The sequence below is a fragment of the Musa acuminata genome, chromosome BXJ2-4 (genome assembly GCF_036884655.1).
Source record: "Musa acuminata AAA Group cultivar baxijiao chromosome BXJ2-4, Cavendish_Baxijiao_AAA, whole genome shotgun sequence".
In the NCBI taxonomy this organism is placed as follows: domain Eukaryota; kingdom Viridiplantae; phylum Streptophyta; class Magnoliopsida; order Zingiberales; family Musaceae; genus Musa; species Musa acuminata.
In genome coordinates, this window is record NC_088341.1 from 33,204,927 (window position 1) to 33,220,523 (window position 15,597).

Sequence of the window (15,597 nt, forward strand, 5' to 3'; positions counted from 1 at the left end):
GTACTCGAATTCGACCCGCCAATCAATACCCGAGTCACGTCCTCGCCCGGTTCAATGTGGGGCGAGGAATTGCCGCCCCATGAGAAACTTGCCCTAGCTTCGGATGCCTATTTAAGATGTCACCGAGGGCGAAGCGCTGCTGTGCCGAAGTCGTCACGTCCCTCGATCGAGTGAAGAGGGTTGTGCGGGCGAAGGAAGAGCGAACGAGCGAGGTCGATGGCTGTTCCCGGGAGGCGCAACGGTGTGATGGATGAGGAGGATGACGAGGACGATGTCCTCTTCGACGACGGCGACGCCTTGGCCGACCTCGACCTTGACTCCGACGTCCCGCCTCACCTCCGCGCCCTCGTCGAGGCCGCCGAGAGCGGAAACGTCGACGCCCTCCGCTCAGCCCTCGGTATGAACCCCATCTCTTTTCTCTCTCAAGAATCCTAAGCCACGTACTTGTGTTCTATCGGGTTTCGTCCTCTTTGTTTACACTTACTACGACTTACAATATGTAAAGAATCTGTTTGAGTCGATTAAGAAGAATGCTTAGGGCTTCCCTATATATCCCTCATTGGAAGTTATGATTTCTCAACTTGGAGATGTACAACTGTGAGATGATATGTATGTCCACTAAAATTAAGTATTAGAAGTTGATATTTTTAGGGGGGGCAACCAAACATCAACAATTTCATAGGCAGTAGAAAATGCTACCATATTTATGAATGCTATTTGAAAATACTTTTGGGGGGAATCTCATATTGGTAGTTTAGTGTTAGTGTCTCTTATGCCATGGCTGGGGAGTCAGCACGGCAAGGCTCGACTTCAGATACGCAAGGTCGTTCGGTCCGGCACTCGGGTAGCAGAGGTGGGCGTTGGTCTTCTCGAGTTTGGTGCCTCATCGTGTGCTTGTCGAATCCCTGCATGTAGGTCGGGATCGGGAAGTTTCCCGACCCGACCCTTCCAAAGATTAAGTTAGCTTTTATCTCCCAGTCTTCCCCCCTTGGCGCTGACCAGGGGTGAGTTTTTATACCTGTGTGCGGAGCCGGTCGTACTCGGTCCATTAATGTCTGTCGACCGTTGGGGCGGTCGACCCATACTTCCCATGTGGGCGTCGGCCGACCCGCATGGATCGGCGCCGAGCGGCGCCGCCCTGGGCTTTTCGGGGCAGCCACATACCTTGCGGCATAGTCCCAGGCTTTTCGGGACGGCATCGTACCATGCGTGGCTTTGTACGGTCTTGCGGGGATCCGAATCCGGCCTGTTGTGCTGACGCGGTCTGCCACCTAGGCCGCCCGGTGATGATGTGGCTGTGGGTCGCTGCCTAGGGGTGTGCGTCGCCAGTATATGCCCTGTCGCTTGGGTTTCAAAATTTACGTTTGCATACTCATATTCTTCTACAATGGATGGACATGTATTAGCTGATGAAGCTTGTATAAACTAGAATGTCTGAGTTCATGAACCATTTAGCCTGTTCAATTCTGCCAGAAACAAGCTTATTTACTGATATAAAACATTCTTTGTTTGTATTGCAGAAAAGACACTCTGACAGCATATTAAGGAATAGATCTGCTAGTGTTTTGTTTCTTGGTCCTCAAGCTCACCATTTCAGAGAACTATTCCGTGAAATACATAAAATTATTTCCATGGTTTAATGAGTTGGCATCATCGATGCAATCTATCTGCAGTTTGGCGGTCAGAATAGGGATTTAACTGGGAGGAAAAAAGGGGGTTGGTTGATGGGATTAGGTGGGAGGTATTTGCTTGTAATAATTAAGCTGTCTTCCACTTCAATGGAGGATGTTGTTGGGGCATCCAGCAACATGTCATCTTTGTGTTTTGGCTAGTTAATAAGGGCGATTTTCTTTCTAGCATGCATAACTAGTGTGAAATTTTACTTGTAATATTGCTCTTATAAACAAAATGATGAAATGTTTGGGTCCTAGTTTAATACCTAGGGCCATTAATATATTTTGTGTAGAGATAGTGTTGCTAAAATTTCCTTAGACCATCAAATGATCAAATACAAATAATGTGGCATCGACCCTAGATAAGTTAAACTGGTGTGTAAGATCCTATTTGTGTTGGTAATGACATGATAGAAGGGATTTTCTGTAGCAAGGTTTGCAATACCGAATGATACCGCCTGTATCGGGCGGTATGTACCGGTTCATCAGTAGATCGGTACACGAACCATCTACTACCAAGCGGTACCATCAATTATCGTCGACGATGACCGAGGGGGAAGAAAGAGGGAGTCTGAGGGAGAAGAAAGAGGGAGAAGGTGAAAGAAGAGGCAGAAGGGGAAGAAAGAAATAGGAAAAAAAAAACCAAAAAGGAGAACCTGAGATCGGCACCACTCTCGTCGTCTGCGGTGACTTCTCACCCGCGTGCGGGGAGAAGAGTATCGGTGTCGCGGGGTGAAGAGAGCTGACGCCTCAACAAATTTTTGTTTTTCCTATGACGTCGCCTTGGCAACGTCGCCCGAGAAGAGATGTGAGGCAACGTCACAATTTTTTTTTTTCCTGCAACATCGCCTCAGCGACGTCGCAAACTTTTCTTTTTTTACTGTAATGTCACAAAATATATATATATATATATATATACTGAGCGGTATACCAAAATATATCGCTTGGTATACAGTATCATACCGTACCGAGCAAATATTGAAATTCTGGTACGATACAAAATTTCAATCCTTGTTCTATAGTGATTTCAGTTGCCATGTTAATGTTCGTTTCGTGGGATTTGTTCAATCTTCTATCTACTGGTTCAAATATCTTTTAGACAAACACAATATGATTATTGATCTTCTTTACCGTGATAAAATTTTTATTATTTTGAGTAGATTTGTCAAATATTGTCGTGTGCCTTCTATATTACCTACGATTATTTATGAGCTTTAGCTATTAGGCTTCTTGCCAGTTCTATAGTTGTCAAAGAGACTGGGTGGCCCTAGGCAATATACCTATCCTGAAATGCATGTGATAACCTAGATGAAATTTCGACAAGGAAGGTTAGACTGTCATTATTTATGTAGCTAGTACATAAAAAGTCATAAGAATTGTGTTGTTTTTTATGGTATATATTCTGATTTTCCTTGACTCTTATAAGATACAATTGATATATACCTTTGTTATAAAAAATTGTTATATCTTGCAAAAATGATTTAACTAAATAAATATCAATGCAAGTGTAGTATTGTCATTATTATCTCAATTAATATGATTGTAATCACAACATATTTGGTATTGAACTCTTGAATATTTATCTGTACTCAATCTTTCAAAGTTTCTCAGATGATGTGAATTGCTATTTGCTTTCTTTACTGTTTTTACACTTCCAAATTTTTCTGACCTTTGAGTTTAAGACAGCTGGTTATCACTTGTTTGGACTCATCCTTTTCTATATTTCCTCTTCTTTTAATATATGTAGTATTCTTGCTTATGTTGAAATACAGATAATCATACTGGCAGCATTGATGAACCAGTGGAAGATGGTGATACTGTCCTCCACTTGTCTTGTCTTTATGGCTATTTTCCATGTGTTCAGGTTGGCTATCTAACATCTTATTGTCTTATCCCACTCTTACTGCTTAAATAGGAACAACATGACATGCTCTTTTCTTAGCTACTACTGGAGCGAGGAGCTAGCTTGGAGTCCAAGGATGAAGAAGGGGCCATTCCTCTTCATGATGCTTGTGCTGGAGGTAGGTGTCAACTGTTCCTAGTGTTTGCTCCTGTTTCAGCTACTCAAAAATACAGTTTCACCTTTGGTGCCTTGTGATCCAACCTCATGTGTCCATCAAAGGAAGAAATACTAAAACCTACCAATCAAATGCATATTTTTAGTCTTTTGCCTTTACATGGATGATATATGCAGGGTTCACTGAAATTGTTCAATGCATGCTGAACTCTGCGGGTAGCCCAGATTTTGTGATGCAACTGCTAAGTGCTACTGATATTGAAGGCGATACTGTAAATTTTCCTCAACCAAAACGCAGATTTTTATCAATTTATTTTTTTAATATACGCCAACCTGGTAGCTGCATTATTATTCTGTATACAGCCTCTGCATCATGCTGCTAGAGGAGAACATCTCGATGTTGTAAAGTTGTTGCTTGCTGCTGGGGCCTCTCCTAAGAAGACAAACATTTATGGGAAGGTACTACACTATGCGACATGTCACTTGCATATTTTTTATGAGCATCACGTATCTGTAGCTTACTAACTGATTATCACTGTAGATCCCAGCAGAACTTGCAGATCAAGAGACAGAGGTCCGGAGCATTTTAATTGCAGCAACAGCTTCTGCAGATGAGGTGTCATGCCAGTAAGTTTAGGGGATCCTGAGGCCAGCCCTGGTGATCCCCTTCTATGATGAGAAAGTAACACTGATAGCAATGAATTGAGGTTCTTTATCAAGGGTTTGTAGGATTGCCCAAGGAAGAAGCATCAACTGGTTTCCCTTATATGCTTAAGGTTTCGGTATAATACTGCTTTTAATTAAGCACTTCTATAGTCTGCTAATTTGCAATTTTTATCTGTTGAATCGAAGGTAGACATGTTGGGATAATAGGACTTCATTTACTATGTCATAGTACAAATATTCTTGCTCAAAGTTGTTGTTTATATATGATTTGAATTTTTGATCAACACAATCATTATATGAGTGAAGAAAAATTGTCTTCAACCTGTCAAATTTGTTAGAGAAATTTGTCCTATGGAGTAGGGGGAGCCTGTTATAAAGCGTCGTCTCCTTGGTCACTAGGTTCTCATCAAGCATGAAATTATGCTGGTGCTGGTTCCATATTGGCTCCATTATTTTGGCATTTAAAACATTTGCAGCTTTGCAATCAGTTCATTTTGCTTGTATCATGCCTCTCTCTCTCAGGGTCTAATCTTGCTGTTGCGAGAAATTGAATTGGTAAGCCCAGTGACACAGTGAGCCGAGTGACCAGAAATCTTTAGGTAACATGACTTGTGCTTTCTGATTGTTTGTGAAGCTGCAAATAGCTGAACCTTTTCTTTTACATAAAGGCTGTAGCCTTATTTGAGACAGTATACCTTATTCAGATAATATTTCATTTCCTACAATTAACTATACGTTTCTTTTTTTTATAATTATTCTTGAGATCAATTTTTTGCAACAAAATTTCAGTCATTATTTGCATGTTGTCATGAGAACTTTGCAGTTGCTAATTTTACAGACTTGCCTTTGCAAGGAAAGTCATGTAAGGGATCCTTAAAAACTGTCCATTCCACTTTCCTTTTTATTTGTAAATAAGTATCTTTACTAAATAAAAATAGGTATAAAAAATTGGTTAGACCAAACTAGATGAACAGTTGTGACTAAGACAGGAAGTAGGATGGATAGTTCTGTAGAATTTGCATCCAGATTTTGCCCCTTTTTCTCCTGTAAAGATTTTCACTCAAAACAAGATATGCATTTTCTACATTTTGTGAAAGTTTGAATTAGGTAATTGTGGAATTCCCATTAAGATGGATGGTTGACAAGTTAAAATTATCAAGTAGTTGGGAGAAAACGATTAGGATGTGAAAGAATAAAAAAAATCAGGAAACATGAACCTCTGTCATGTTAAAGGGACAAAGGTATCTATATTAGTTTCATCTTCATCTCTATACTTATCCTAGTCATATCATAATCAGCTTAGGTGGTCAAGAAGACACCTAAGTTGAATCATCCATAATCATTAGAAAGGTTAAAAAGAAAGAAGACACCAAGAAGTTGTAACTGTTCTGGAATATACATCTCCTATGTTGCTTTGGAGCACTTTAAATGTCTGTAGATTTGGGACAAATGATTATGAGTAGATAGTGAAGGACAAATCAGTCTTATGTTACAATTTCTGACTTGAGGAAGGTGGGAGTTGGATCAAGTGAAGTGGGAATTTGACTCAAGGGTGGGAAGAGGCAGGAGTGTCACTGTCAATAGGAGAGATTGGGAGGCCACTTGCCTCCTTTGTAACATCACCTGCACCAACATGCATTAGTTCCAACTTCCTAGTTGTAATCAAACAGCCAAAGCAACCACCACAACTCCCACCTGCCACTCCTGACCTCCAGTCTTCTCCCTCATACTCCTACATATCTCTTCTGTATGTACCACAAAAATGAAAGGGTTCTTGTGCATGTTGTTTTTGTGGCTCTCTGGAAAGGAAGATCAATGAAGGGCATTACCTCCCCATCAAGATAAGTAGTGAGTGCCCAATTCCCAGAGCTGCTTGGCTTGGAGTGAGAAATGAAGTGACATCACTCTTGTATCCTCCCTCCATCTCATCCCCTAGTTGAAGCCAAGACTAGTAAGTCTTTGGATGTTTGTTGGGTGGTTTCTTTCATGTGATACCTTGATTAGTCCTACATTGGACTAGATAAGATTTTGATTGGATGACTTTTTTTCCCAAAAGTTTGAAGGTTTCTCTAGAAGGGCCTATCTGACACTAAAACTTTTACATCCCTTATCAGATGCAAATTGGAACTGACTTGATATGTTAACCTCATCCCAGAGTATTTATAGATGAATAAACTACTATGTAAAGAGGCATATACTTTGATGCCATGTTGGGTGTCCATGAGTCTCAAAAGCTTGGATTCATGATGGTTCTATTCTGTGACATGAGGACATTTTATGCATATATGACAGGGAAGTTGAGCAACTCAGCAAGCAGGAGATTTACATAAATTCGAAGTTTTTTTTTTCCTGAAGTTTTCTTTGTTTTAAAAGTTTAGGCTCTTTCAGATCCAAGCAATAATGGCCAAAGTGTGTTGTAGTTAGTTTGAGCTATAAAATCTCAGCAATGTCTCCATGCCTCTTATAGGAGAGGAGACCATCTGATGCATTGTTTCATTTCAAGAATATTATAACTATTCATTTGGTCAACAATTTGCCCTCTTTGGTTCCCAATTCATGCCCTTACCACCTGCCATTTGTTTGAACTCCTCCCACCTATTTTTAATTACACCATTTTAGCCAGCTGCCCAATGGCTATACAACTTTAAAGTATTTTGTAGCAGTCACCAGATCCCACACAACCTAATCATGCAAGAGAGAGAGAGAGATAGAGAGAATTGATCATGAACTCTGAGGTGGTACAGGTACCATCTCTCAACAAATTTCTGGTTTCTAATTAATACTGGGTACAGGACCATTAGCTAGTCCATCACTAGTGAATTGAAGAATTGGTAATCAGCTAGTGCTTGATAAAGTTGAAACCAATGATCATAGCTGTGGAATCACTATTGCAGAGATCTCTTATCTTACCTCAAATCTGGTACAAGAACACCAGTACTGTATCGGTTGAGCTCTGGTATATGTTTCGCTTTCCCCACTAAATGCTGAGCAATCCCTCACATATCAGAGATGTCCTTATGAAATATACTGTGGATTACTGTTCATCTTTTTAAACATTAGAACAAGTTCGGCAGCAACCAATCTAATAATCCGACAGTGCTGTCATGCATATGCTGCACTTGTTTGCACCACCGCCACTACTTTTAAGTCCTCACGCTTTAAGTCCTCGCCATCTTCGCAACTGTAAGTTTTGGAGGTGAGCTGAGCCCATGAACACAAGACTCTTAAGGACTGGTGGTAATGCTTGCACAAATCCTGTGTTTCTTTTCTCTCTCTCTCTCTCTCTCTCTCTCTCTATCTATCTGTCTGTCTATCTATCTATCTATCTATCTATGGTTGTGCGGGTGGCCAACTCTTCTCTCTAACAAACCTTAGCAAGTAAGTGGCCACCCACATACGTTCGAAATTAGGACCATTTAAATCAGGAGCTATATAGATCATTCCTTCTGTCCTTTTTCTCTCTCTCACCTCAAACCCCGTTCTTCACTCTCTACCTCCACTATTTGCACCTAATTCTCCATATATATCTGTCATTTTTATGTATATATATGAGCAAGCTAGCTTGGAGAAAAGAACGAGGAATAGTGGTGGACTAATTCATAGTTAGATCTCTTCTCACAGAAGCAAAGGGCGGCTTCTCCTCTCTCCCTCTTCCCTCTCCACTTCCCCCAACCCACCCCAAACAAAGTTACATGCAAAGGAAGAGGTCCTCCATCTTGTGTCTTCTACCTACAAATACTCTCGACATCTTCTCCACTCCATCCACCTTGCTTGCTTCGTCCATCAGTGACTCTCCTTTTTCTTGTTCTCCTTTCTTTCTTTCTAAGATCCTATCTTTCTCACTAAGCTTAGATGAAGGAAATGGAAGCTGCAGAAGAAGCCTCGGGCATCGACGTCGGCGAGTGCGGCAGCTGCAACGGGGAATTCCTACAGCCTGCCGTCGTCGCGAAGGGCAAGCGCACGAAGCGGCAGCGGAGCCACCCGCGGCTGCACACGGTCCTCGCTGACTCTTCGTCGACCTCCTCGTCCGAGCACTCGGAGAGCATCACCGAGGAGGACGAGGACGTGGCCAACTGCCTCATCCTTCTTGCGCAGGGCCGCGCCCGACTCACCGATTCCGGGCGTGGACCGGAAGGCCTACCAGGAGAAGCCGCCGATGGCGACGGCGGCGGCGTGGCCGAGAAGTCCAGTAGCAGAAGGCCTCCTGAGGCCGCGACGACAACCGGCTGCGCCTATGAATGCAAGACGTGCAGCAGATGGTTCCCGTCGTTCCAGGCGCTCGGCGGGCACCGTGCCAGCCACAAGAAACCTAAGCTGACCGCCGCGACGACGATCGCCATCGAGGAAAGAAAAGAATCGATCCATGATCGCCTGCTGCAAACAAGTACGAATCCTTTCTCGCATCCGGTTCGTGGTGTTGAGCAGAGTAACACTAAGACGAAGACCCACGAGTGCTCGATATGCGGTTCAGAATTCAGTTCCGGGCAGGCGCTCGGCGGCCACATGAGGCGGCACAGGCCACCGGTGGCGGCCATTCCAGAGAGCCAAGACATCAAGAAGGAGAGGTTCCTTCTTCCTTTGGATTTAAACCTCCCGGCGCCCATCAACGACGACGCTCAGATCCCTCCTCCGCCAGCTTCCCCATTCGCCCCTGGGCGACCGCTCGTCTTCGCGGCGTCCGCCTCAGCTCTTGTCGACTGCCGCTACTAAGAAGAAGCAACATCAAAGCCGATCAAGCTGCCCATCTTTCTCTCCATCTCATCAACCTCTCTCCTTCCCCCTCCAATCGGGTGTCAGTCGGATCATGTGAATCATTATCATCTCCTTCATGGATTTCATCCTCTCTCAAGAAGGCAGGTGCGTGGCCGGTGTGAGGAGGTAGAGGTGTCACTGCGGGCTCACGTAAAGGCAGTGATCTCGTTCTCTGTGACAGCGGGCGACTCCACCACCAAGCAAACAGGCCGTGGATTAGGTTCCTTTTGCCCAAAGGAACAAAAGCAATGGATACCCGAGGCAAGTCGATATCACGCTTCTTCTACCTTTACAAGCACAAACTCATGCCTTCTTTTCACTCTTTCTTCCTCATATTATGATGTCTGTTTGTGATGAGTTCAGAGAGATAGAGATGTGATGTCAACCTTTGTGTTCCAAGTGATCTCTTTACAATTTGCTTAGTGACTGACTTAGTTCATGACGTGCTTTACAAGAAAGCATGCCATGACTTGTAGGCCATTTGAGCAATCGGACCCAATCGTGGGCAAACCTATACATGTGTTTGTGTGTGTGGCTGCCATTAGCTTTGTTTCGATGGCTTGTTGGTGTGGCGGTGGGATTCCTCATCTCTAGTGGTGGATATGACTGTTTCAAGAGGAAGCTACTGTGGTAGGCAGCAAGTCGTTGAATACTACAGTTCAGCTCACTTTCACTCAGAGCATTGAATTCCTAAGGTGGTAGTTGACTCAGCAAAGATGATTACCGATTTCTCGGTGATCGAGTGTTAATGTGTTGTGCAAGGACCATTGCACCGCTCGGCTCGAAATGTGGGTCAAGTGCCAACATACGGATGGTATCTCGGCCCATACAGTTGGCAACTCATATACAACAAGTCGGTACACATCAAATTTGATCGTTAAGAGTCATTAGGTATAATCTAGACGCAATTAAGGGTCATTAAAAAAAATAAATTCATTTTCTCATCCTCATAACCTAGAAATTCTATTCAATCATGTCTTATATACACTCTATTCTTATTTAAATATGATAAAAAAAATTCATTAAATCAGGAAAGAAACCCTTTTTTTTATTTTTGACTTTTTATTTTTTTAAAAAATCAGTACGTAACAACAACATATCAACATACGATACGCTAATATGATACTGTACATATTGATCCGATCAAAGACTAATCTGTATTTATTTATTTATAAAGGATAAATAATTAAGATGGTATTCGAACCAAGGAGCTTACGATAATATATCAAAGTCTTCACTATCTATTATGCTAGCTAACACCTTCAAAAATATATCATGTTTCGAATCATCAAACTTTGATAAGTGATATGATATATATCATCATCCGACTAATATTTAAGGTGTAAAAAAATAATTTAATATAAATGAGATGCAAAGCTTACAAACCAATATTTATGAGATGCATCCACACCATGACTTGGGCCCACAGATGAATTGTAGGCCTAGGCCATTAAGCAATTGGACTGCTATGAGCTCTCTTAACTTCAAACACTATCCTCATTTAAACTTAAAAAACTATTGTACATGAGTAATTCATTTACCTTCTTAATCATAATTCATCCACTCCAACACCGAAAATAATGTCTCAACGATAAGAGTACTTTTAGGTTCTATCCCAAAAGAAAAAAACTACACGGGATCCATCCATCCAACCAGAACTAACAATTCCTTACGAGCTCGTATGCTCACATCAATCATACGAGCTCACATCAATCAAGACAAACGATGATTTATAAGACATAGGAGAACCAATATCTCTTGCTATCAAGAATAACATGAATGTTATAAAGTCATACTACTATAAGTTTTGTAATGTTAACACATAGTTAAATGGTAGTATTAGTGTCAAAATTATTCTTCCAATAAGAACAATCAAATAAGGAATAATAAGATTAAAAAAATAATAAAAATATTATAAATTCACACCACTATAAGCTTTGTTGTGTTGACATGTAGTATTAGTGTTAAAATTACTCATGTATTTATTTACTTGGTTGAGTTTCTAAAACTCCCATCGAAAATATTATATACAAAACTAACATCAATACTAATATCTCTATCATACCTTAAGGGCTAGTAGAGAGGGAATAATATTTTTTTGTTCATATTGATATGACAAGTCTAATTAACTTAGCTCTACTTATACTATTCTAAAATCCTCTGCCTATCAAAGTTTTTAATTAATCTGAAATATTGATATAATACCCCTGATTAGTCCCACGAAAGTGGGGAATATTAAGATTGACTTATAAGGGTCTGATGAGTGTATTATTATCAATTTTAGCTTAAGCATTTTAGTCAGTGGTTTAGACCAAATGAAGTTGATAGGCTAGTTAGCCCATCAGGCTCGGGTCATGATATTTGGTATCAGAGCGGACCTAGCATTTGGGCAGGGTGAGAGGGCTCGAGTAGGAAAGGGCTACCCGTGGATGGAGTCAAGAACTCGATCATGACGTAGAGCCACCATTGAGTTAAACCTCACATGTACTATGCTAGGGGATATTATAACATCCCATTAGTGTTAGTTGGCTGGGTCATGACAGTTGATCGTATCAAATTGTGAAATATGCAATGTAACAACATGCAACACAGAGATACAATGAAATCCTTGAATCAGTCTAGGAATTAATGTGTGTCCTAACATACACATACTTGGATCCTTTGACTAAAACAACTATAGTGATGCATAATTTTCGATCAAAAAGAACAAAAGGAACTCAACAAGGACCCAATCATCCAACCTAAATGGAGAGGACATTGTCGGTCCTCCTTCACCGAGCGGAGAGAACACTGCATGCTCCATGCGGTGTTGCATGAGGAATAAGAACACGGTGCCTTATGCTCGACAAAGACGTATCAACCAAACCCTAGACTTTTCTTCCTTTATAGATGCAACATCCATTTGTTAGTGCAATTATTTGGGAGATAGGACACGATTGATCCTGTCTTTTTTCGATTAGGTGTAGCTTGCTGCTTGATTGTAGTTGCTTAGAAAATAATAGGATATCCTTCAATCGATCACTTGCATTGTTCCAATTTGTAGCCACCTTGGAATCTACTATGGATGACGCAAACAAAGAACAGGGAAGATAATGCTTTGAAAGGTGGACCTCACCCAACCCTTGGAGGCACATTTCATGCCCTACTTTTGTTAGCAGATTTTATTGATGGTGTCTAAGTCAATCCGACATAGTACAAGGGCACATGAGTATCTAAGGTGATTCCGATGTGATTCTAAAGTAACTTCGAGATGAAAGTTTTAAGCCCCCGAGATGCTACTTATGCTAAGACAGATGTTGAAAAAAAAATTTCGATTTGATCCCTCCGACACTCAAGTTAGTCACTGAAGTCTCTTAGTAATTGATTTTTTTTAAAGAAAAAAGTACATCGAGATAATATCGAGAGTTAGCTTTTATACCATGTAATCACCCAAATGAGGGACAAACCCAAACAATCTATCTTGAAATTTGTAGCTTTAAAGAACCCTTATATAATTAAAAAATTATCTAATATATATTAAGTGCATGATCCATGTTAAACAAAGAATATATATTTCACAAGTATTAATTAAACATCTTAATAAAATTTTAAATTGACTGCTCATTATTTCCAAAAGCTTACGCTATTAGGATTACTAATAACTCAATATCTATGCAATGTATTTTTAGCTTTGTTTAAATACTACTACTATATACTTAGAATGGTCTCATCTCCCAACAATAAGATCTCCCAGCGAAAAGAACAGCCTCACGGAGATAACTTATACCTGCTTTCTTTCTATTAAGATCTACAAAGGATGCAGAGAGAAGAAGGTAGTAACGAGCAAAGAGGCAGACAAGAGAGCAGTAGTAATCATAACAATAGAGTCGCGGCTCGAGGGCGCTGGTGCGCCGCTACCGAACACCATCCCCAGTGGCCCGTACCCTACTCCCCAGCCGCTGGCCCCGCCTCCACCGTCGGCCGTCGCGGCGGACCCACCGTAGTTGACTCCCGAGTACGCCGTTCCGACGCCGTTGTCCCTGTCCCCATCGAAAACAACGCATCAACATCCTCCATTATCATCGCTATTGTAGCAGGAGAGCCATTCATGCAACAGGATTATAGCATCAGATGATGAGTCTGGTTAATCTGCACATTGCAGTCAACTCGTCGTTGACTGCAGCTCACATGTTCTTCGGGGGATGTTCTTGAGATAGTGCTGATACGTATCAAAGCACCGGTTGAGTCTCCTTTAGGGAGACGGCACGCCAGGTGCCTCGGAGGCGGAGATGGGCCCACGTGCGGGACCGGCGGACTGTTATCTCGGCGCGCGAGACTAAAGATTGGGGTGGACAAAGGGTTCCCTGTCCGAGCATTTAATGGCCATATCGGGAGAACTGAGAGGGTCTATACAGAGGGATCTTTCCCTGCACGAAGTCCAATGGGGTGAGTCAAATTGTCGAACACCTGGTGGGTTCGCCTTTGAAGTCCATGGACGAAAGGTCCAAAAAGCTGGTGTCGAGGAGCTAAAAGAACGCTTACGGGATGCCTCCGATACGCACCCAGGCATTCACCAGCCAAAGGAAAAGCGGGGGGCCCGCGGAGATGGATAAGATGAAGGGAAAGGTATCGAATCTGATGCGAGAGGGAGCGGTGGTGGGTTACCTGGGGCCACCGAGGACGCCCGCGTTGAGGGTGAGCTGGTCGATGAGCGCGGCGGACTTGGGGTCCAGGCTCTCGGCCTTGGCGTACTTGGCGTCCAATCCCTCCCCGGACGGCACGAAGAAGGCCCCGTTCACCAACACGTCCCCTTCCGTCCTCCAATTCCACCCGCTCCACTCGCTCTCCTCCGTCTCCACCCTCTTCGTCACCTGTTCGACGGTATGCTTCAGAGAAGAAGAGGGCGGGGGAAGAGGTTGAACGACAGAAGAGAAGGCTTGGTTCGACTTCTTGCCTCCTTGGCGTTGGGGTTGGCGGGGGCAATGTAGCGGTTGCCTTGGCTGTTGATGGTGGGGTTGGCGCTGCCGCCGATGGCGTACATCTCCCACGACGTGAAGTCATTGTTCACCACGTGGAAGTAGCCGCGCCGGCACCGGGGCATGCGCTGTACCAGCTGCTCCCCGAACCGGTTGAACGCGATGGTGACCTGCATCGCGGAGTCCGGCAGGTAGCCGTCTGTGTGCCCCAGCAGCATCACCTCGTCGTGGTGCGAGAAGTAGCTGTTGGAAATGGTGATCCCCGTGGAGCCCATGATGGCGTCGATCAGCCCGTCCGTGCAGGAGGACAGCTCGCAGTGGTCCACCCAGATCTTGCGCCCGCTGTAGATGGAGATGCCGTCGCCGTCCGACCGGGTGCGCCAGCCGTAGTGGGTCGGGGACGAGCGCACGTTGGCCTCGCCGGCGGGCACGCAGTGGTGGACGTGCACGTTGTGGATGATGACATTGGAGACGTACTGGAGGGTGATGCAGGCGCCGCCGGCGATGTGGACCACCGCGCCTCGGCCGTCGATGGTCTTGAAGCTGTTCACCAGCAGCTCCTCATTGAGGTGGATGGTCATGTCGCCGGCAAAGATGATCCACAGGGGGCCCTCCTGGATGACGCCGTACCGGAGCGTGCCCAGGGCGGGGTTCACCGGGTCCTGGTCCGACGGGTCCGTCACCACGTATATCGGCCCGCCCTTCCCGCCCATGGCGTCCCGCCCGAACCCGATGCCGCAGTCCGCCAGGCGCTGCCGGTCCTGCCGCCAGTCCGTGCCCGAGCACCGCCAGCAGTCATCGATTGGGTTGCCCGTCAGGCACTGCTGGTCCTTGACGCCCGCCGCCAGCAGAGCGCGCCGGCGGGACGATTCCACCTGCCTGAGACGACGTCAGACCCACCTTAACCACGCACGCAACGAGAAGAGAACGGAGAGCAGCATTGTGGGGAGGGTTTACCTGTGGACTTCCCGGGCGACGGAATCGGGGTCGGGGTGGGCGTGCAGATGGAGCGAAGAGTTGTGGAAGGGCGTCGCAGCCAAGAGAAGGGGGAAGGAGAAGAAGACAAGGAGAATGTGGGTGAGTATGTGCATTCTTGGTGGGAATGGTGGGGGGTAAGTATACCCTGCGGAGGAGGGGAGTGAAGAGAACTCGGAGAGGTGGATTTGGGAGAAATGGGAGTGAGCTATTTATAACAAAGGGATGGGGAAGAGGAAAACTCTTTATCCAAATGTTGTAGCCTTAGTGGTGATGTTAGGGTTCTTGAACAGGGAGAAACAGAAAAAGGATGGTGACTTTGATGTTTAGAGAACAGTGAGGGAGATGGAGATGGAGATGGAGGAAGCAAGGAGGAGATGAGGAGAACTTGGGAGAGAGAATAGAATCGCCTCTCTCTCCTCCCTCTCCTTCCATTCCTTGCTTGTCAAATGGAACAATGGTGGCACTTTTTTTCCTTTAATCTGAGATCATAAACTATGTTTTGTTGAGCAGGGGAGGATAGAGGCTGTGGAAAGGAGGAGAGGTGAGCAAGTTGGCC

At 44.1% G+C, this 15,597-nt stretch overlaps 3 protein-coding genes across 4 annotated transcripts; 2 read left to right on the top strand and 1 right to left on the bottom strand.

The window, feature by feature from the left end:
• The first annotated feature begins 128 nt into the window (after nt 1-128).
• On the top strand, nt 129-4,677 carry LOC135610403 (uncharacterized). Its single transcript, XM_065104874.1, has 6 exons — nt 129-397; nt 3,446-3,537; nt 3,616-3,694; nt 3,868-3,962; nt 4,054-4,149; nt 4,232-4,677. The coding sequence occupies exons 1-6, from the start codon at nt 217-219 to the stop codon at nt 4,319-4,321; spliced, it is 633 nt and encodes a 210-aa protein (XP_064960946.1). The 5' UTR covers nt 129-216; the 3' UTR covers nt 4,322-4,677.
• A 3,384-nt stretch (nt 4,678-8,061) lies between these two features.
• Nucleotides 8,062-9,215, top strand: LOC135610402 (zinc finger protein ZAT5-like). Its single transcript, XM_065104873.1, has one exon. The coding sequence runs from the start codon at nt 8,209-8,211 to the stop codon at nt 9,064-9,066; it is 858 nt and encodes a 285-aa protein (XP_064960945.1). The 5' UTR covers nt 8,062-8,208; the 3' UTR covers nt 9,067-9,215.
• Nucleotides 9,216-12,860: 3,645 nt separating this feature from the next.
• On the bottom strand, nt 12,861-15,298 carry LOC135581530 (probable pectate lyase 12). Of its 2 annotated transcripts, none has more exons than XM_065104876.1 (4): nt 15,021-15,298; nt 14,042-14,942; nt 13,753-13,958; nt 12,861-13,127 (listed from the first exon to the last, which is right to left on the bottom strand). In XM_065104876.1, the coding sequence occupies exons 1-4, from the start codon at nt 15,152-15,154 to the stop codon at nt 12,896-12,898; spliced, it is 1,473 nt and encodes a 490-aa protein (XP_064960948.1). In that variant the 5' UTR covers nt 15,155-15,298; the 3' UTR covers nt 12,861-12,895. The 2 variants fall into 2 exon arrangements, with proteins under 2 accessions (XP_064960948.1, XP_064960949.1); XM_065104877.1 differs by having other exon boundaries at nt 14,042-14,938; nt 15,021-15,279.
• Nucleotides 15,299-15,597: the final 299 nt, after the last annotated feature.

Excerpts from the sequence above, each read along its gene's own strand:
- LOC135610403 (XM_065104874.1), top strand. The coding sequence starts at position 217 with ATGGCTGTTCCCGGGAGGCGCAACGGTGTGATGGATGAGGAGGATGAC. Across the intron at positions 3,963-4,053 it reads CTGATATTGAAGGCGATACT|CCTCTGCATCATGCTGCTAG; the intron begins GTAAATTTTCCT and ends TTCTGTATACAG. Across the intron at positions 4,150-4,231 it reads AGACAAACATTTATGGGAAG|ATCCCAGCAGAACTTGCAGA; the intron begins GTACTACACTAT and ends TTATCACTGTAG.
- LOC135581530 (XM_065104876.1), bottom strand. The coding sequence starts at position 15,154 with ATGCACATACTCACCCACATTCTCCTTGTCTTCTTCTCCTTCCCCCTT. Across the intron at positions 14,943-15,020 it reads GTCGCCCGGGAAGTCCACAG|GCAGGTGGAATCGTCCCGCC; the intron begins GTAAACCCTCCC and ends ACGTCGTCTCAG. Across the intron at positions 13,959-14,041 it reads CCAACCCCAACGCCAAGGAG|GTGACGAAGAGGGTGGAGAC; the intron begins GCAAGAAGTCGA and ends ACCGTCGAACAG.
- LOC135610402 (XM_065104873.1), top strand. The coding sequence starts at position 8,209 with ATGAAGGAAATGGAAGCTGCAGAAGAAGCCTCGGGCATCGACGTCGGC.